The 22,182-nt window shown below is 48.8% G+C and overlaps 1 protein-coding gene across 2 annotated transcripts in view; it reads left to right on the top strand.

Moving 5' to 3' along the window:
* The first annotated feature begins 6,438 nt into the window (after positions 1 to 6,438).
* BTBD11 (BTB domain containing 11) overlaps positions 6,439 to 22,182 on the top strand; it is a 290,113-nt gene continuing 274,369 nt past the window's right edge. For both annotated transcript variants that reach the window (XM_045083972.1, XM_013051557.2), the window contains exon 1: positions 6,439 to 8,132. In XM_045083972.1, the coding sequence (XP_044939907.1) occupies positions 6,959 to 8,132 (1,174 nt within the window). In that variant the 5' untranslated portion in view covers positions 6,439 to 6,958. The remainder of the gene's footprint in view (positions 8,133 to 22,182) is intronic.

Here is a 22,182-nt window from a genome sequence, read left to right as displayed (position 1 = left end):
TCCCACCAGCCCTAGTGTTGATAACATCTTCTTGCTGATGCTACTATCCTGGTTGTCTCCTTCCTGTCCCACATAGCTCTGCCATTTCTTCTGTAACTGATTCTTTGTATTAGATTCCTTCAGATGGAGACACCTAGAGGGGTGTCTATTTCCTGGCTGGATACCCCACTGAAGCAGAAGTTCCAGTGGACAGGGACAGTACCTCTCCATTTTTAGTTTTTTGTTTTGTTTTGTTTTAATTTTGAGAGAGAGGGCAAGAGAGAGAGCATGAAAAGGGGTGAGGAGGCAGAGGGAGAGGGAGAAGAAGACTTTCTACTGAGCAGGGACCTGATAAAGGGTTTGATCCCAGGACCTTGACATCATGACCTGAGCAGAAGCAGAGGCACAACAAGCTGAGCCACCCAGGCCTCTCTCCATGTTTAGAATTCCAAGAAGAAGTATATGGCAATCACTCAAGAAAGATTTGGTTGATTTCTAGCCTTGGATCCCAATGATCATCATCATTAACTCCCTTGTGCGGAATCTAAAAAGAGAAGGGACATAAGGAAGGGTAAGAACTCTAGTTCTGTCTTCCTGGTGCTTTACTTGGGTTATGGTGCAGTTTCCACCTATCTACCCATTCATTCATTCATTCATTCATTCAACAACCATGTATTGAGTGCCTAGTAAATGCTGGGCACTTTTGTAGGGCACATTATTCTAGCAGTGATGCTTTCCTTTGAAGTATGTTTTAGTAGAAGACTTTGGTGCAGCAACAAGCCACTGGGGAGAATGGGCCTGTCCATTTTCCCTAGAGTTGCTGCCCAGAGATCTTCACCAGATAATGTGGTTAGGAGATGAAGCATTTCAGGTGGAAACTGACCAGACACTGTTCTACAGATCTCATTTAATCCTCACAGGCAAACATTGATGCATGTGGTATTATTCTCCCCAATTAAAGTTGAAAAACTGAGGCATGGAGAGACTGAGGGATTTGCTCAAGGTTACATGGCTGGTAGATAAGTGAACCCACTTCTTCTTCTTCCTTTTTTTTTTTTTTGTTTACATATTTTTATTACATTTACATTTATTACAAGATCAAATTAAGAATGAGCTATAGAAGCAATAAATGCCCCCAAACATTGTTATTCAGACTACGGACACATTTACTTTCATCCTTTTAAAGAGAGGTGATTTAACAGTGATACTATCTTACAGATAAACAAATCTGAGTGAGAAACACTATCTCAACAACGATTTCTTAACTGTAACAGAAAATTCATTATAATCTTTTGATGTCCCACCTGTGGTTAGAACCTGGGTTTGCCTTTGTTAATTACCTACCTTACCTACCTGGGGGAGGGGGACACAAGAATAAACATACCTTGATATATCAACTCAGCCCACTTCTAATGTAAGTGACCTTGCTGCTCGGGTACAGTAGATGTGTTGGAAGCATGTGCTGAAGCACCCAACATGTGAGAATCCAGCCAAGCGAAGCTGGTTCACCTTATGGTGATTGGGGTTTTTTTTTTTTTTAGATTTTATTTATTTATTTGACAGAGATTACAAGTAGGCTGAGCAGAGAGCCTGATATGGGGCTCCATCCTAGGACCCAGAGATCATGATCTGAGCCAAAGGCAGAGGCTTAACCCACTGTGCCACCCTGTTTGTTGGGTTAGTTGCTACACTTTCTCTTGGGCTTCTAGAATGCAGAAGGACAAAGATTATGTTACTATTTTGATTAACTGGTGGACTTCAGAAGAGTAGGCAGAAAACAATTTAATTTTCTTTTGACAGTAGCTTTCTGGGCTCTGGTAAAAATGATATGTATTTTGATACGATATGTATTACATCAAAGTTCAGAAGTACAAAGAAGAAAGTTGAAAATCATGAGTTTAAAAAAGGAGAGAAAGAAGGAAAAAAGGGATAGAGCTAGAATAAACCAAACTCCTTCAAAAAGAAAAACCCTCCAGAAATCCAAGAAACTATTTATAGCTGTTATTTCCGTCCTTTTAGGCACATTTACACGCTTATAGACATATTTAGTTCTACAGAAAGCATTTTACGCAAATGGGATCATATTATATATGCAATTCCAAAACCTATTTTCAAAAATTTCTTCACTCGCCAATATGATGTGGAACTAAAGATCACCACCATTATTCTTTGCAACTGCGTGGTATTACCTTGTATGAGTCACTATCATACATTTCATCAGACCTAATTGAAAGACATTTAGATTGTTTCCCAAAGTCCTATGTGAAAACATTACCAAGATCATCCTGTAGACTTTTGAAAAATTCATAAGAATCACCTTGGGTAATCAGAAGATACGATTTCTGGGAAATCACAAGGAATGCACACTGACATATTGATATGTATTGGTGAACTGTCCCCCCAGAAGATTGCCCCAGTTTATGCCCCACCATGATACACATCCATCATGACTGAATTTAGAAATCTTTGCTAACCTGATAGGCAAAATAATCCCAGGAATTTAATTTCCTGGAGGGGGTTGTTTTGTTTATTTTTTAATCTTGAATATATGTTTACTGTCCATTGAATTTCTTAGAGGATAACATATATTAAGACTTCTGGTTTCAAAGAATAGACTTATCTATATGCAAAGAGGTCCATCTCAGCATTACCTACGCTAGTTAGAAAACAGCAACAACCAGAAGAGAAACCAACACACCAATTAAGATAAAACATGTGTTAAAATATTTTGTAGCTACACAAAAAAGAATAATTTTGGATAAATACCTAATAGGAATTTTTTTTTGAGGAAAGAAATCAAAATGCAAAATAATTCACAGAATAATTCCAACTGTTAAACTGTAAGTTTAGAAGAAAAAGATGGGAAAGAAATTAGACTAGAAGGAAATACAAGAAATTTTTCATGTAAATGATCTCTGTAAGGTGGGATTTTGGGCAATTTGAATTTTTGCATCATACATTTTTGCAGACATGGAATTTTCTAATACAGAGACTAATTTTTAATGTCTGGTTGATGCTTTCACTCTTCCTACTGATTAGAGGTCATTTACCTACAGATGCATAACATTATCATTAAGGACTTATTTTAGTGAACTAAATGGACCTAAGCTTTGGTTTATCCATAATACTAAGGAGTACGCCCATTAGTACTGGCATTGCGCTAGGGGTCAGATCTTGGCTCTCAATGGGTATGTCCCTGGAAGGTGGGAGAAGGTATATGCCCGACATCTACAGCATAAGAGAGAAGAGCATGTCTGCTGAGATATTAGGAAAACCTTCCAGGGAAGTTAGTAATTCAGCACATCCTGGAAGAAGTTGGATTTTTATGTAACAGTTGTCACTCTCCCGCTGACTCTATAAGAGATAGGTGTTTCTTGTAGAGGATAGGAAAATGCATAAAATGACAACAGACATTTCCAGGGTTATTATCACATGTGGAACACTGTGTTCAGTCCTTATGTGGAAACATTTCACTTAACCCCCAGCAACCCTCTAAAGATGGCTGTGATTATTTTGTGCATTTCAAAGGCAAAGAAAGGGAGAATAAAAAATGAAATGAGTGAACACCAGGTACATGATTGGAGAATTGGCAGAAGCAGTCCTGGAATGCAAGTTGACCTGGTGCTACAGAAGAAAATAAATCAATGTTAAGCTCATTCTTTCAGTCTCTCTCCCCCACCCCCCAGCCCCCCATGCATGAGGCTTTCCCCAGTCCTCTGCACCACTGGGCGGTGCTCACTTAAGCATCATCAGCACATAGGTGGTAAGTGAAGGTATATGAGTGGGTGAGATCACCAGGGAAACATGCAGAGGAGAAGAAAAAGGGCCCTGGGAACAAAGCCAGAGTAAAAGAGATGGAAATACCTTCCCAGGTCTGGGCTGGGTGGACAGCAGGCATGGGGAAACTTTCACAGTGATAACAATCTTGGAGCTGAACCTTAGAGGATGAGAAGTTTGCCAGGTGGAGAAGACAGAGACAAGTGTCTGGAGCAAAAGTAACAGCTTCTGCAAAAGCATAAGGGATGCAAGGGATAACATGGTAACTTGGAAAACCAACAAGTGATTTTAGTATGGCTAAAAATAGAGTGTGTGTGTGTGTGTGTGTGTGTACGTGAGTGTGAATATACTTTTAGGAGGTTAGTGTGATGGTGCATAATCTAGAGAGGAAGGCACGCTTTATGTCATTAAAGAAAACGTGGTAGTTAGTTTTCCAGAGAATCAGGTGTGTGTGTGTGTGCGTGTGTGTGTGTGTCTGTCTGTCTGTCTGTCTTTCTATTGGTTCTGGTTCTCTGGAAAAACAGAGAAAACAAATATATAGAGATTTATTATGAGGAATTAGCTCATATGAATAATAGAGGCTGAGAAGTCCCACAGGCTGACATATGTGAGCTAGAGACCCAGGAAAGCTGGTGGTATTCAGTCCAAGTCCAAAGACCTGAGAACCGGGCAGAACCAGTGGTGTAAATGCCTGTTGGAGGGCTGAAGAAGATGAGATATTGTCCCAGCTCAATCAGTGAGGTGGGAAAAAAACTCAACGAATTCTTCCTTCCTCTACCTTTTCTACTGTTTGGATTGGGTAATGCCTAGCTATGTTGGGGAGGGCGATCTACTTCCCTGGGTCTGCAGATTCAAATTCTGATCTCACCTGAAAAGACCCTCAGAGACATATCCAGAGACAATGTTTAAAGTGGGCACCTGTGGCCCACTCAAGTTGATACATAAAATTAATCATCATGCTCCCTTATTAAAAGATTTGGAATTTTATGGAAAGAGAGTCTGGAATAGAATGGAGAGATCCCTGAAGCTAATCAGTATAAACTTTATTTATCTGGAAGGCCATTGGGAGCCTTTGAATTTTTTTCAAGGAAGTGACAAGTGACAAGATTAGAACTAGGCTTTTCAAGATCCTGGGAGTGGATGGTTTGGAGAAGGAAGGGGCAGGGGAGAAGGCCAACAGTTGGTAGAATATTATAATAGAGTGAGAGGTGCTGAGCATATATGCTCCTGGGTACAAGGATGATAACTATGAGGGGCATGGTTTATTGGGGGGTGAAATGATGGGTGGATTTGGGATGACAGATAAGAGAAACGTCAGATAATCTACAGAGTTATCTGGGAAAGTCCATTGTTGAACATTCAAACCAAGAGTTCAGAAGCATGTACTTCCTTCATCCACCCAATTATAGCAAATTATTTACTAAGTGCCTACTCTGTGACGGGTCTATGCATGGTGACTCCCTAGTCGGGTGTGCAATCTAGACATGTTATTGTATGGTAACTACCTAGTATTACAGAAATCAACAGCTTTAAAAGGGGAATGGGCAGGTAAGGCCCCCAGGTGGATACTGGGGATCTGGGCTACCTTTCTGTGGGAGGGGATTTCTAAGCTGAAAATTCCTAACCTCAGGCAGAGGCCTGTATGGGAGCTGGAACCCCCTCGTGAAAAGGTATGGTTCTTTCACGCAAATGTTACAGCTTTCTTTCGCCAAAGAAAAAACTCCTCCCTGCAAATTTTCCTTTTTTTTTTTTTTAAAGATTTTATTTATTTATTTATTTGTGACAGAGAGAATGAGAGAGAGCATGAGAGGAGAGAGGTCAGCTGGAGAAGCAGACTCCCTGCCGAGCAGGGAGCCTGATGTGGGACTTGATCCTGAGACTCCAGACTCAGTTGTCTAACCAACTTAGTCACCCAGGTGCCCCAAATTTACCCTTTTAAGGCCGAGCTGTCTGGAACTAGGGGCACCAAGCTGGTAAAGTGGGACAGGAGCTTTCCCTCCTGGGGCACCTCCCAGGCCTTTGAAGGATGGGTGCAGGGTCGTCCTCCTGGCTATGGAAAAGAACCGAGTTAATGTGCCCAAGTGGCAGGTGGCTAAGATGTCCTGACATTTCAGCCTTCCAGTGGTGTCCAGTGCCCTGGCCTCTGGCTCGGTGGCCTGGTTCCTAACCTTGCTTCCACGCTGTAGAAAACTAGAGGGGAAAGAGGACCGCCTTGACTGGTTTGGGGACCCGAAGGTGGGGGAAGGGGTAAGGCAGAAAAAACACGCTTTGCGTGTTAAAGAAAAAAAGGAAAGTGAAATCCAAAACTACGCGGCAGGAAGCGACCCCAGGCTGACACTGTGAACCACTGGCGGGTAGCACACCTTGGGGCAGGGGGGTGGGGGGAGTCACCTGCTCAACCTACCACCCTTCCATTCTGGTACCAAAGCCACGAGCCTGACGGGCAGGGATAGCAACAGGGAGATAACATTCGCGTCTCTACGTTGCTCCCGGACCCCCAATCCCCAGGCCGCTGCCCCTTACTTCCTGCGGCCCTGGTCACCGCCGGGGGCGTGTGTGAGGGGCGGGGCTACGTGGAGCTGAGGAATATATTTTAAAAAAAAAAGGGCGAGGTAATTAGCATCCTCTGATTCCATTGGCTCTCCGCCGGCCCTGCTTTACATACGCCCGCCCCGCTGGCTGCTGGGGGTTTGCGGGGTTGGGCCGGGTTTGCAGCCGCCGCGGTAGCTGCTGCGCTTCAGTGCCGGGTGGGCGCCCAGCGAACCCCGGGCCGGGAGCCGGGAGCCGGCAGAGCGGCTGCGGCGGCAGCATCTGCGTCCATTTCCGCCCTACGAACACTAAGGCCGGCGGCCGGCGGCTTCTGCGCCCAGAGGGGCCCAGGGAGGAGCGGGTCGGACACTTTTTATTTTATTTGGGAAGAAAGGGGCGAGTCCCGGCGTGAGCTTCCCTCCTGGCCTCTCTCGCTCCCCAGTGCGCCCCAGCTCCGGCCCAGGCTCTGGAAGATGACTTCAGGGTCCGCCCGGAGTCTACCAGCGGCGGCGGCTCGGGTAGGCAGCCGAAAGTAGAAACACTTGGTAGTAGCAGCTGGTGAAAAGTGAACCGAGGCAGCGCGGACTGGGCTCTCCCCGCGCGCCGGCGCCCGCTGCTCTCGCTGCTCCTTCCCCTCGGCTCCCCGGCGGCCGCAGCATGAAGTGGCGCAGCGATGGCCAGGAGAGGTAAGAAGCCTGTGGTGCGGACGCTGGAGGATCTGACGCTGGACTCGGGTTATGGTGGCGCGGCGGACTCGGTGCGCTCCTCCAACTTGTCCCTGTGCTGTTCCGACTCGCACCCGGCGTCCCCGTATGGCGGGAGCTGCTGGCCGCCTCTAGCTGACTCCATGCACAGCCGGCACAACAGCTTTGACACCGTCAACACTGCCCTGGTGGAAGACTCCGAGGGGCTGGACTGCGCCGGCCAGCACTGTTCGCGGCTGCTGCCGGACCTCGACGAGGTCCCCTGGACCCTCCAGGAGCTGGAGGCGCTGCTGCTGCGCTCGCGGGATCCCCGGGCAGGCCTGGTGGCCCCCGGCGGCCTGCCCAAAGACGCGCTGGCCAAGCTGTCGATGCTGGTGAGCCGGGCGCTGGTTCGCATCGCCAAGGAGGCGCAGCGCCTGAGCCTGCGCTTCGCTAAGTGCACCAAGTACGAGATCCAGAGCGCCATGGAGATAGTGCTGTCCTGGGGCCTGGCGGCGCACTGCACAGCGGCCGCGCTGGCCGCGCTGTCCCTCTACAACATGAGCAGTGCCGGCGGCGACCGCCTGGGCCGCGGCAAGTCTGCGCGCTGCGGCCTCACCTTCTCTGTGGGCCGCGTGTACCGCTGGATGGTGGACAGCCGCGTGGCGCTGCGCATCCACGAACACGCCGCCATCTACCTGACCGCCTGCATGGAGAGCCTCTTCCGGGACATCTACTCGCGGGTCGTGGCCTCCGGGCTGCCCCGGAGCTGCAGTGGCCCTGGCTCGGGCTCCAGCTCGGGCCCAGGCCCGGGCTCTGGCCCCGTCACGGCCCCCGCGGCAGATAAGGAGCGGGAGGCACCCGGAGGGGGAGCGGCGAGCGGCGGCGCCTGCAGCGCAGCCAGCAGCGCCAGCGGGGGCAGCAGCTGTTGCGCCCCGCCGGTCGCCGCTGTCGCCGCCGCCGCCGCCGCCGCAGCCCCACCGGCAGCCGCAGCCGCCGTGGCCGCCGCCGCCGCCGCCAACCACCACCATCACCACCACCACGCACTCCACGAGGCGCCCAGGTTCACCGTGGAGACTCTGGAGCACACGGTCAACAACGACTCCGAGATCTGGGGGCTCCTGCAGCCCTACCAGCACCTCATCTGCGGGAAGAATGCCAGCGGTAAGTGGCCGCGCTGTGCCGTCTCCTCCCACCCCACTTGGCCAACTCTGGTTGCAAGTTTGCCTCGCGCCCTCACTCTCGCGTCGTTCCGGCCACCCACAGCTGTCCCAATCCTCTGAGAGGGCCGCGGAGCGGAAGGCGGTGCGAAACTCGCCTGCTCACTCGCGCGCTCGGAATCCGCGTACTTTACGCGGCTCCTAAGGTTCCCAAGTCCGGGAGCGCACTGTTCCGTCCCTAGTGCCGGGCGGGGCGGCTACTGCCGCCCTCAGTCTGTGGGAAGAACCCATCACCGTTTGCGGACACAGGTTTTGTCATTTGGCCGTAGTACATATTTCTGCCAAAGCCCCATGTTTTGTTTTGTTTTTTGACCTTGAAGATGCCAAATTCTCGGACGCACGAGTGTTGCTCCCTGGAATTCCGGAGGAGGAACATTCCTCCTTCCACCGACCCGCTCACGTACTTCCCCGCGCCTTCCAGGACGCTAAGCTGGTGCGGGTGTACCAGAGGCCCCGCGGCCGTCAAGGCAGAACGTTTTAGAGCTCGCATGGCCTAGAAACAGTCGGGGAGAGGGGTGTGTGGTGGGAGTGTGGAGCTGAAGACTTATAGGTCCTGAGTGTTCCCGGGGCAGTTTTTGAAGGCCGGAGCGCACAGCTGGTGGGTGCAGCGCGATGCACACCCCCTCCCCCCATTTCCGACTTCCCAGCTCACGCCTCTCTGGGTTCGAGGTGGCAGGGAGCTGCAGCTGTCACCACTTTGCTTAAGGAGCGCCGCAAGGGACCCGGGCAAGATGGGAGTGGGGCGGGGTTCTGCAGGGGGTTGTCAGTTTAGGGTGTCGTTTCCAGCAGGTTCTGTTGTCCCCTCCCACATCCCCTCTATCGGAAGCTGGAGCTGGGTGGGTTTGAACCTGCAGTTCTGGAGGCGGAGGGGGTGGGGTCGGGGGCTCTTGTTTTGGAGAGCTTGAGCTGGCCGTCCTGCCTGTCTGCGAAAGCCCGAGCTAGACACTTCAAAGCTTCAGTTTTCCACAGGAAATGGTAGAAGAGTAACTGGAGACTCTAAAGCGAAATAAAACTTTGCTACATAGTCGGCGGTTTGGCCGGAGATTGCGTGGTTGGAGTTGAAATGCAGTCTTTCTGGGTAGATTTCATTCATGTTGCTGCCTGCCTGTTTCCCGGGGGCTGAAAGAGAGATCCAGCGGGCGCGGCCGGGCCTCTGGGGGTGCCGAGTGTGTGTGTGCATGTGAGTGTGTGCTTGTTTGTGAGAGTGTGTGAGCCTGTGCGTGTGTATGTTAAGTGTGCCTGTGAGTGTGCGCAGGAAAGAGCAGGCGCGCGGCGCCCCAGCAAGAGCTCTCGGGAAGCTGACCCTCCTGCTCTCGGTGCTTTCACCTGGTTTTGATCATCGTTGGAGGAGGAGAAGGAAGGAAAAGTGGGCGTGGTTGGGGGGAGGGGAGGGATCGCGACTTCCGCGTTGATCTGGAGACTCCTGAGAATCTCTTTGCCAGACACCTTCCCCTTCTGCAGGCAGTCGTGGACGCAGAGCCTCCCCATTCCCCCCACCCCGAGCACACGTGAAATCCTGACCGCGGTGGAAACATGCAGGAGAAGGCATTGGTCTTTGTATGAGCTTCTTCAAAAGGGGGAGGATTCACCTGAAAAACCCAAGAGCTTTGGACTGGATTGCTCTTGTCTGCTGCCCTACCCCCACAAAAAGCATAGAAGGGCTTAGTTTTATTTCCACCAGGTGTGCCCAACCTCCCCTGTTCTTACCTTTCCCATTACAATCGTCCTTTTACTTCTTACTGGCCGCCAAACCTTTTTCCCCTGCTGGGACTGGACCCTGCTTTTCCTAAGCTCTCACAGTGTTTTCTTCAAGGAAGGAGCATTTCCCTTAGGAGGCACCATTGTGGGAATCTGGGAATCCTGCTCCACCTGTCTTTGCCATGTTCTTGAACTTGTGACTTTGGTTGACTCTCCTTGGGCCTCAGTCTCCTCCTCTGTAAATCAAGGGCCTCTTGTAGCTCTGTCTGTATTAGTAGCCTCTAGGTTTTTTCAAATCGGTTTTACTTTTATGATCCTCAACATATTTTAAAGACAGTTTTTGTGTTTATCCTTTTCGGAGTAAGTATAATTTAAGGAAGGAGAAGACCACAGAGTTGGTTTTGGGCAGGGTGAGTGTGTGGCGGTTGGGGTTTGCTGCCCTCGGAAAGATTCCCACACCACAGAGCTTTAACTCCTGGGTTTCAGGGCCCTTCAGCCCATCCCTTACTATGAGATATGCTGTCATTTCATTGTGAATCTCTCTCTCTCTCTGCTTTCCTTGAGTTTGTGTAAAATGGCAGGTCATTTATGCTGAAGAGTAAGGAATGAGCAATTAATTTCTTAGGTATCTGAAACGTACATTAAACATCAAACCTTTTAAACTATTTTTCATGGCAGTCTTTCTGATCTGCAAGCCTTATTAAGGAGCCCGTGTCTTATGTGATCGATTTTTTTTTCCCCCTTAACTCAGCAGTCTCACTTATGCATTTGTGAATTTGTCTATTCATCGATATTTATTGAGCGGTTAATAAACTTAAGGACCAAGCAAGTACTGGGGTCCAGAAGTAGTAACCGTGCCTCCAACATTACTCTGTATGTTGACCCATTTGATCTTCAGCATTCCCTTGGAAAGCTGCTCCTGTTATCCCCATTGTTTAGAGGAGGCACTGAGGCACAGGGAACTTAAGTGTTTTGCTCTTATGAATTCCCTGTCTTTAGGCCACCGACTTGCCCTTCATTATCTACCCAGTTGAACAGAGACCCTTTACAGCCTGACTCTCTGTCCCAATTCATATACTTTCTGTTCCTTTCAAACTGCACTGGGCTGTACCAGATTTTACATTTTTATAACCTCTACCTAAGTCTAAGAGAGAGCCTAGTATACAGCTGGAGCTTACTAGATGCCTGTTCAGTTGCTCAAGCTGTTGTGTAATATTATACAATGATGTTCCCAAAGAAGCTATTGATTTTTGAGTTTCTTGAATCATCTTTTCAAATCCTTCTACTTTGGTTGCCCCCTCTTCCTGCCATCTCTACACCTGTCCACACTTCTAAATTTGCTGGGGCTAAACGGCCACGCCCAGGGAATTATGAAACTAATCACACGGGACTCAGTTCAGAAAACGGAAGATACCTAGCTGTAAGCAGGGGCTTGGCGGCTCTCAAAAATGATAGGACTGGGTTTAGGACATGTACTTTGTGGGGACTGTTTTACGCTTCAGAGGGCTTTTTTCTTATGTTGATTTTGAACTGTTTTGAGGAGCTGGGGTAGGAGCTAAGAGACTCCAGTGGACGTTAGGTTTCTGGACGTTGGGTTTCTATGGGGTTTTAAAATTTGGCTTGATTGATTTTTGCAAAAGCTAAATAAGGGGCAGGCAGAAGTGCTTCTGCAAGCCATTTTGTGTGTGTGAGTCATTTTACCTCAAACACTTAAGAGCTGGCCAGTTCTCATCCCTGGAGACTTGGTCAAGAATGATCTTTCCAACACCTCCGTGAGACCACCCTCGATGCAGCCCCTTCCGCAATCCCCATGCCTGTGCCATAGGCAGACCTTTCCCCCTCCCTTGGGAATCCTGACCCTGACCTTGCTTTAAGTCACTCCCCATCACACTGTGGCCCCTCCAGTGCAAGCTTATGTTGGATTCATCTTTGTCTCTCCTTTCATATCACTCAGCATAGCACCTAATACCTAGCAGATGCCGGGTACTATTTGTTGAATGAATAAAAGTGGTGCCTTAAGCCCTTGGGATTTAAAATTCACCCGGGGCGCCTGGGTGGCTCAGTGGATTAAGCCGCTGCCTTCGGCTCAGGTCATGATCTCAGTGTCCTGGGATCGAGCCCCGCATCGGGCTCTTTGCTCAGCGGGAGCCTGCTTCTCTCTTTCTCTCTCTGCCTGACTCTCCACCGACTTGTGATCTCTCTCTCTGTCAAATAAATAAATAAAATCTTTAAAAAAAAAAAATAAAATAAATAAAAAAAAATAAAATTCACCCACCAGCATCTGTCATCGACCTCTCTAAAGGCCTCTGAAGTCAGGCTTCCTGGATCCGAATTTCAAGGCTGTCATGTTACAGCTCTGTGTTCCTAGGCTTGTTACCTAACCTCTCTGAGCCCAGTTTCTTCAGCTATAAAATAGAGATAATAATTAGGATTAAGTGAGATTATGTGTGTAAGGATGTTATAGTCTGCTGCCTGACACATGGTAGGGGCCAAAATGGTGGCAGTAGTCGTGGTAATCCAGGCCTAATGTTATCTCACAGCTCTATCTCATCCAGATTAGCTCATCTCCATGAGTTCAGTAGGCATGGAGCCAGCAGGGTACAGAATTTTACTTGGATTGATTCCCCTTTCCTGATATTCCCAAAGTCAAATAATTCGAGGGGGCTCATCTCAGGGATTGGCTCCATGGGCTCAGCCCCCACTGCCAAGGTTACAAAAAGATGGTTTGGTTCAAAGGAAAGTAGCTCATTTTATTTGCCGTATTTTTTATTAAAGACATGCTTAGTGAACGGGCACTAGGGAACTTTCCAGGGTGATAGGGTTCAGGGGGTACGTGCATTTGTCAAAATGCAATGATTGCATTGTAAACTTAGGATGTGTGCATTTTGCTGTATTTTAAAATGTTACAGCAGTAAAGAAGACATTAAAAACAAAGCCATAGGCATCCTTGAATGAAATTTAGTTTTAAATGTGAAGGGAAGACTGGAAGAGGCAATGTGGTATGATGAAAGGGATAAAGACCTTATACTGGGAAAGATTCCGCCTCATGTTTCAGCTCTGCTGCTTTCCAGCAAATGACTTAATTCTGCTGAATTTGGTTTTCTCATCTGTGCAGTGAGGATTGCCAAAACAAAACAAAAAGGCATAAAGAAGGAAGAAAATCCAAATCTACCCCATACAGTGATTAAAGGATTAAATCAGATCAAGTATGTGAAAACACCTGTCACATAGTAGGTACTCAATTATAATGGCTTCCCTAAAACACTGATTATCCAGGCTGGTGATTTTGAATAGTCTCTTTCATTCAGGGATCCCAAATCACTTTATAAACATTAATTAACATGAGCCCTGGCCCCTGGCAGCACTGGCTTGATGAGTAGGACCGTTTTCAGGTCTTTTGCTTCACTGTTGCCCCTTTAGATTCCGATCTGCGCTAAATGCTTACTCGGCGGTTTTCCGATTCCCTCCAGCTGGCCATGCTGTTCCATGGTGCAGTGTTGCTGTGCTGAACAAAAATGTCACAGAAGAAACCTAGCTTCTGACGAAGACTAGGAAAACTATCTCAGGAGTCAGCCATGGCCATGTCTGTGCTCACAGAGCACGTTTTTAATTAACTGGCTGCATGTAAATTAAAACTCAGAATTTGGGTCAGTGGAGGGTTATTTGGTTTTCTCTGCAGACTTGCCAGTTCAGTGCTGGGGCATCCGCAAGTAGGGCGTTTCAAGGAACAGAAAATAAAAATAACAGCAAAATAAGACAATGAGGGATCAATCTAGGGACCTGGGGTTGGGTGTGGCATGCTGATGGCTTTCAAATAGGGGGAAGGCCTCTAATTGTGGATCTATTATTATTTGTGGCCTTGAACCAAACTCACCTGTAAAATACGTCTCATTGTCATCAACTGAAAAGTATATATAGAAAAAACCATTGACTTTGAAGTTCGACACACTCACAACTTGGCAGTTTTCCTATCTGTAAAATGGGTATTATAATAATAGCTACACTTGTGTCGTGCTTATTATATGCCGGGCATTGTTTCTTTATATTATAATCATTACAATTACATTAGCTGTTATAGAAACCAAGCCCCAAATCTTAGGATTTGAACATAATAGAAGGTTGTTTCTTACTCTGTCAAGTCTGGGGGAGGAGCGAGGTGCGGGGCAGCAAGAGGGTCATTTAGGCCCTGAAGGATTAAGACTGAAGGATTTGGCTTTCTTTATTATCAGTATGTGGCCTTCAGGACAGTCATCCAGCCAATACGCAGAGGAAGAAGGAGAAGGTAGTGGATCTTACGAAAGCCTGGAAGGGATCTCCATCCCTTGTGCCCGCATATCCTTGGCCAGGTGTGTCACTAGCTCCCTAGCCGCCAAATATCTATGTGTGTCCTTCTGCCATGCAACGCGTGTTCCCCCTTTCCCAAGGGAAGAGACTAACATTCTCTGCAATCACTGCTTCCAGGGAAAGTTCAGGATCTTGGGGTGAAGCTCAGTCCTATCCATTGGATTGTGTGTATGGCTTCTTGGGGAAGGGAGCCCTGAGCCAATACAGACATGTTATCTGCCATTCTGCGTCCATACGACATCTCGGAGCAGGGCAGGACAGCCACAGGAAAACTCCCATAAGGGAAGCACACAGTTGTGGAAGGCACACACAAGGGACTGCCCTTAGTTCTTAGGAAACCTTGGCAGGCAGGCACTGTGTGGTTGTGTTCTGCACACGGGTGACGCTCCTTGCTTGAACAATTTCCTGGTTTGTTGTTCTCCAACCTCCTGGCTCTGCCTTGTGGGAAGATCGTCTTTGTCCATTTTCCTTCTTGGTCACTCCCCAAGTGGCTCTTGAGGAATATGACCCACCCAAGACTCTCCATTTTTTGTAACCTACTTCCTGCCCTTGAACTGTGAGGGACCCAAGGATAGTGCTGATGGTGTAACCGTGGAAGACCCAAAATGGAGGCTCATAGATCTTGCCAGTGGAGCTCCCTTAACTACATAGTAGGGTTTTCATTGACGACATCTAGTGCATCAATAGCCACGCCCATAGTCCTTTCCTAGGGCTAATTATCGAGCCTGGATGATTTCTTCCCTTTCTTAAGTGGGTACCCTTCCTTATCTCTCCGTGTCCTGACAGCTACCTTGGGGCCATCAGACTTAGGCGGGAAGCTTCTACCCTGAATCTGATCCTTTCTTTCACTTAAAAGTCTTCTTGCCTCTTAACATTTGGGGTCTAGAAATAGTTGTCCTTTTCAGTTCTCCATGATTCTTTTCCGATTTCACTTGCAAATTTGTGCCATGGCTCCTCTTTTCTTTCCAGTACCTTGCTAAACTCCCACCAGGAGCAACCAGATCCTGCTATTTGCTTTACTTATTTATTTATTTATTTATTTTCAGACCTCTTTCTCTGGGGGCTCCAGGCTCAGTTGGCCCAGTTTGGGCCTCTGAGTTATCCTCGGTGACAGTTTAAGCAAACATTTTACCACTTTTTCCTGGGCTCTGCTCTCTGACTTCTAAGCAAGGGCCACATATGTAAGCAGCCCACTTCTGGTACCAATTTCTTCAGCAGGGTGAGGCTAGATGTCGCATCAGATCAACCCAAAGATCTTAGTGGCTAACCACAGTAAAAGTGACCTTCTGAGTGGTGGCAGGGCAAGCAGGCTCTTTGTCCTGTGGTGGTTGATGGAGGCTCTGTCCTCTGGAACACTGACTCTGGGGAACTTTCCTGCTCAGGGACAACAGAGGTGTGGGAGACTGTGTAGGCAGGTTTTAGAGGACAGTCTGGATGTGTGTATATCATCTCTTTCCACTGTCCCGTGACCAGAATTCAAGTCACCTGGCCTCGACTAGAAACAAAGGGACTGGGAATGCCGGACTCTGGCAGGGCAGCCACTCCCAGCTGTAATTCTAGATTAGAAAGTGAAGGAACAGAAAGTTGAAAGAATTTGGCTAAGGTAAAGCTAACAAATGGTTGGGTCTGATGTGAACCCAGGCAGCCTGGCTCTGGACCACCTTGTAGGATATTTTGTGAAGTTAAAATGATATGAAAGACCTAAAATAGTGTCTACAAAGTATTTTTCCCAATGTCTCATGTTAAGTACATACTGCATAGCTATCATCCCTTAGGTGTATCATCATTGTTACTGCCATCCTGTTCTTAAAGTCAGGTGTTGTATGGATTCATAGTGAATTGGTATGAAACTCTCAGGCCTGGATAAAATAGAAATCCCAGAGAGTGGATGTCCTGGGCAAATTGTATTATCACCTGTCTTTTCACCTGTGCTCTCCCCGGTATTTTTCCTGCTGAGGGACTGACCCTCGCTGGGCCAGGCACTGGACTCTGACTTATCCTAGGCGACAGACTAGACTCGTAAATATATAATGTATAATATTTCATTCAGTTTTCACACCGTTCCTGTGAAGTGGGTGTTTCTTATTCCCATTTTACAGGAGAGGAAACCAAAGCTCAGACAGGTTTAGTGACTGATTGAGTTGCAATAGATCCGAAGGGGTAGAATTGGGGTTTGGGCTTCAGAACCTGTGCTCTGAAGGGCCACAGCATCGTGGTGAACTCCGGCTCAGATGAGCCTCTGAGGGGATCCCAGAAATACTCCAGTGCGCGGCCCAAGGGGTGTGTGGAGTGAGGGGCTCAGCTTGGCCCGGTGTGGTGATCCTGGTCGAGGATTGTCATTTATGCAGTATGTGGTCACAGCTCTTTTCTTAGCCCCTGCTGGCTTTCCCCATCCTGCCTGCCCAGTGAGGTTGCTGTGTAGCCTCCTCAGCGGAGGCCCCGGGGCAGTGGCTGGCTTTGGAGTCTCCAGGGGATAACTCTGTCCATACTCTGCCTAGCTGGGCAGGCTCAGGGCCAGGAGGTTTGCATGCCTTCTGACTAGGACTGAATGTAGAAATCTGCGGCGTGGTGGAGAATTTGTCCTGGTCCTCCTTGAGAATCCCAGAGCTGGTGTCTTCCCAGACTTTAGACTTGAGGGACCAAGGGGTAAACTCTGATGACCTTGGGAAACCTTCTGAGACTCAGTTTCCTCATCTGTTAAATGAGGGCAATGGTAGTACTTCCTCATGGGGTCCTTAAGAGAATGAGTTGATTCATGTAAAACTCCCTAGAGTATGTAATATTGGACATATCATAAATACTTAGTGTCTGTTGGCAGTTATAATTATTATTATCAAATGTTTAAGAAGTGCCAGTTTCCTTGCTTAAACATCTGAACCCTGCTTCATGCGGAGTGAAAGGCTCCAAATAGTCTCCCAGGAACCAGACTTCAGGGTTTGACCTCTTACTAGCTGTGTGATATTGGGCAAGTTACCTAACCTCTCTGTGACTCAGTCTTCCCTTTTGTTAAGTGAGAGTAATAACACAGTATAATTCTTAGGAAAGTGTCTTACAGTAGAAATTGCTTGATAAATGTTGCTTAATAAATGAATTTTGTTATATTCATTATGACTTTTACTGTAGGTACTGTGTTAGTTAAGCAGCGTGGTCCCTGTCCTCATGGAGTTTACTTTTTTTTTATCAAATAACAGCTGTGATGGTTGCTACAAAGGGGAGATACACGGGACTGGAAGAGCCTTTTCTGAGGCTCTTGATGCAGTCAGGAGTAAAAGAAAGCTTCGACCAGGTGAGGCTTGAGTGAAGTGGAAGAGTGGCCCGTTTGGTTAAAAAGGTAGAAGAGTCCTCCATGAATGCAAACAGAATGTGCAAAGGGCCGGTGGCAGAAGGGAGCCTGGTGAGAAAGAGAGCGTCCAATGTGGCCTGACTGGGAGAACAAAGTGAGGGGAGCTGGGTAGAGGTTGGACCCGGCCACCTGCCAGATTAAAGAGTCTGTCTTTTCCCAAGGATGCTGGAAAGCCTTTGAAAGTTTTTAAGGAGGGAGATGCTATGATCAGATTTGTATTCTAAGAAGCTCATGCCGTACCCATGCAGTACTGGGACAGACAGGAAGGAAGGGAAGGACGAGTGTCGGAAGGCCAGTTAGGCATTGTTACCACGCCCAGCTTACACAAGAGGAGTCTAAGGCTATGACATTTCGTAACTTGCCCAGAGTCACTGACCCATAAATGGCAGGGTGGGGATTAGAGCGCAAGTCTAAGGGAGCTCAGTTCTCCCTTCCTCCTAGCTGTGCCCCATCCCTGGGGAACCCTTGGTTCAACTCTCACATCTTTATAGATGGGGAAACTGAGGCTCAGAGTGAGACCCTCCTTGCCCCATGTCACAAGGTCACACGGCAGAGCAGGAACCTAGGTTTCTGGATTCTTAGCCCATTTCCTGTCCTCTGTGATGCATTGTCTCCTCCAAACCAGATCACTCCTTGGGGGGCAGCGAGGGCCGAGAGGCTGCGTTGTCTACAGCAGTTCCGGAGATGACTTTGTGACCAGGCCGTAGCATCTCTGGTCTTCACTGTACAGATCAGGGAGGTCCCCGTTAGCTCGTGGCTGTGCCAGTGAAGGCAATTATTGCGAAGATCAGGTGTGTTCAGTGTGGAATCATGTTAGCAGTTCCCCAGGGCGTTGACATCAGAAAGCAAATCAGAGGCTGCTTGCATTTCCCTGGGGACCTTGGGTGGCAGGTGTCCTCATTTCGTCCTGATCCCAGCGCACGGCGCCACCCATAAGTCAGGACGTACACGAGAGCGGGCTGGCACAGATTCCCCCAGATCGCCTTCCCTCTCTCTTTGCCTCAGAGAATTTGGGGTCCTGGGGAGCGGATGCAGCTTGTCCTTTCCTAGGCCTTCCTGCCCCCACCCCTTGAAGCCTTATCTTTGCTGACTTTGAGGGCCTAGGGCCTGGACTTGCCGCTGTGGGCCGCGCCGGACATGGGGCTGGCTCTCCTGAGGCTTTGAGGCCTGGGGTGGGTTTAGCTGATTCACAGATTATCCCCTGAATGCAAAAGGGCGCCCATGGCAGGAGCTTCTGAGGAGAGGTTCATGGTGTCCTCTGACAAAGCCTCCTCAGGCGGTGGGATGAAGTGTGGGGAGGCCCAGCTGCCCCTCCTGGGGGCCTCCAGGGGTGGCTGAGGCCAGCCTCAGGACACCGGACATTCAAGGGCCCTAGGGGTGAGGGGTGGGGGTTAAGATTTCTGATTCTCCTTCCTGCACTGTCTGAGGAGCCTTTGAGACCTGTGGGTGGTGATGTCAGCTAGGTGGTTGAATAATCATGGCTGTGTTCGGGAGAGACTTTGGTTTGGAGATATAAATTTGGGAGTCGGGAGCATACGGATGGTTTTTAGAGCCATGAGATAGGACAAAGTCACCTGGGGAGTGAGTGTAGAAGAGAGAGGAAGAACAAGGACTGGGCCCTTGCTTGGGCTAGATAGAAGAAAAAGAACAGCCAGGAAAATGAGAGAATAGAAATGTTCTCACAGTCAGCGGGAGAGAGCATCTGGGATGAGGAAGGGTTCCACTGTGTCATGTGGCCTGCGAAGCAGTTACCACCATCGTGCCCCAGCTGCGGGGGTATTTCTCCCTGCAGGCTGTTTTCTCAACGGGATGGAGGCAAAATGGTCTCAGGATGTCATCTATAAACTAAGGGCCTTAGGCCCGATCAGTAGCTTCAGATTGTCATGATCTTAAGGTTCCATAAAGCGTGGGGTGGGGAGTCTTCCTGTCCCCACCCTGCACACACATCTACCAGAGATCCTCCCCTTCCATCTGCGCTGTGCATATCGGACATTTGCAGAAGATGCATTTGAGAAAAGGATTCTGTGGCCAAGTAGAGTCTGAAAAGCACTGGCCCAGATGATTAGCAAGTCCTTTCAGCTCTGGCATCCTAGGAGCCTCAGCTGCTCGGGCAGCGGGGATCCCACAGTATGGCTGGGCCTTCTTGTCTTTGGTTGTCTGGACCAGCAGCAGGGGAGTGTCCTCCTGAGGCTCAGAGAATCACCAAGCCCGGTGGGACGGGGAGGGGAGAGGAAGGTAGGTGCTGTGCTTGGAACCTTATAGAGCTCTAGGACCCAAAAGGGTTGGAAGAAAGGGAAGGAGGAGAACCAGTATTGGAAATAAATGGGACTGGTAGGATGCAGGGTCCAATTAGATGCTTCCGAGCATCTCCTTCTGATTATTTGCAATTCCGCTCTTTTCCTGATGCAAAGCGCTTCTTTTTATTCCCTCTTCACTGCCATATCCTCATCTCCCAGGTGCCATTTTTGATACAAGAGAGCAAAGTTGGAATTCGTCAAAGCTCTCTCTGAGCCAAAAATAACCCCGTCCCCCCAGATGCATCCCAACCTTCTAGGCCAAAGTGCTTGCTTTCATTTGTCAGGGTTGGCATGTCAACCTTGGCTCTTGAAGGTCTGAGGTTCAAAACTGGCTTGCCTCTGTGTTAAAGAAATACGTATATTTTTTCCTAAGAAGTTTTGTGACTAACTCAATTTTACATCCACGGAAAGGATCAGCCCTGGATGCCTAAACCCCAGTGTGGAAGCTGGGGACGCTGGGATGTTGTGGCTTACGTTACTTACCCACTAAAATGTCTCACCCGGCTGTTGTTTTAGGGAGCAGTCAGTGTGGTGTATCGTGTTGTCTAACCAAGCATCTGAGGTCAGGCAGCCTGGGTCCACGTCCCAGCGTCATCCCTTACTGGCTGGGCCATCCTGGATGGGTTTGTGTCTCTCTCTGCCTCAGTTTCCCCCCAGTGCATAGGAATGTTTTGGGGCTAAGATGAAATACCATGATGTGATAGGCCTTTAGCGTGGGGGTGGTGAACGCTCACACATGACAGCTGGTGTCGCTGGGATTCTCATCCCGCAGCCCCTGAAACCTCTGCTGTAGCACTCATCACGTTCCCTGTTCATCTTTATGGTCCAGACTGTTTCTTCTTCATCTTTGGGTCTCCAGGTGGCATGTAGTTAGCACTTCGGTGAGTGAATGAGGCCATAGACCATAAGCCCCGTGCGAGCAGGGTATTTGTCTGTTTCATTCCCCGCTGTCAGCCCGAGACATAGAACAGCGTCCACACATCGTGGGCTCTGAGTGAACACTGGTCATCTGTGAAATGAACCACAAATCAATGGAGCGTCACTAGCAGGCAAACCCCGAGCCTGGAGCTAACCACTGGCTAACTGGCTGGGAGTCTCCCACTCTGTTTCCAAATTCCCAGCCCTGAAAACCTCTCCTTTTCAAAACTTGCCCCTCTTTGCAGTGCGGAAAAAAAGAATGATTGTTCCTTAATTCCCTCATACCCACTTTCTTCCTGTGAGATGGCATCTCGCTCTAATTCAGAATTGAAGTCTGTGTCTGCGTAGGATCTTAGAGCTGGAGGAAAAGCTGCATGGATCTTAGAGCTGGAGGAAGCCCACACGATGCTCCTGGGGGGCCCTGCTGCCTTCAGGTTGGGTGTCGGGTGGATTTTGTGCACCAGAGACCAGAGAGCCGGGGAGGCTTACCAGAGTTGTGTGGGGCTGCACAGCTGCTGGCATATGAGCGGGTGAGGAAGAGTCCTGAGCTTTCCAAGTGGGAGGTCCTCACCTCTCGGCTGGGGCTGGACCTGTGCTCCCTGAATCCCCAGGTTGGCATTCACATTGCCAGGCTGCCCCAGGAAGAAAAAAAACAAGGCTTTGTTCCCTTTCCTCAGTTGTGCTTACCACTCCCCCACCCCCCACCCAGGTCCTGCACAGCCTGGGGACCTGACCCAGAGAAGCTAACGAGGCTCATGGACGGCTACGCTGGCAGGGTGCAGGAGCTGGCTGTCTCCCCACCCTGCTGGCCACCTGGCCTGCCTTCAGCGGGTGAACCTTGCCGGCAGTCTGCAACAAGGCTGCAATGTGACTTGTTGAAAATTTCTTAAATGTTCTGGTAGCCTAGGACTGTGTCGAGACCATAAGGATGCAGCTGGTCAGTCCCCCGGGGATTAAAAAAAATATCAGCTATCAGATGAGTGATCAGTTTCATCAGATGGGCAGTGTGGAATTGTAAAGATAAAGCAAGCACATATCTAGTCCTCCGTCTTGTTGACTCAGTGTTTGTGGATGTGTTGGTCTCTCTCCATCTCTCCTGGTCCTTCATTGGGGAAGCAGGGTTCAGCGTCTACTAAGTGCCAGGCACTGGCATAGGAGGAAAGCACACACCACTACCAATATCCAGTCCACTTTTGTGATTAGAAAGACCAGGACCACTTTTTTTCCAGAACCGTGTGACATGTATTGATTCAAATACTTAATCTGAGCCGGTTTAACTAAATGCCCCTATTGACTTATTCAGGTCTGCCTCTTCTTCTCCCTTCCTTGGGGAACAAACTCACCTGCCAGTTGAGTGGAATTGAAGCATGGGACCGCTGGAAGACAGGAGGAGA

Source organism: Mustela putorius, unplaced genomic scaffold, assembly GCF_011764305.1.
Source record: "Mustela putorius furo isolate JIRA1106 unplaced genomic scaffold, ASM1176430v1.1 tig00000738_pilon_pilon_pilon, whole genome shotgun sequence".
NCBI lineage: Eukaryota > Metazoa > Chordata > Mammalia > Carnivora > Mustelidae > Mustela > Mustela putorius.
Note: the sequence above shows the minus strand (reverse complement) of the source record. Positions and strands in the feature narration are given on the sequence as shown.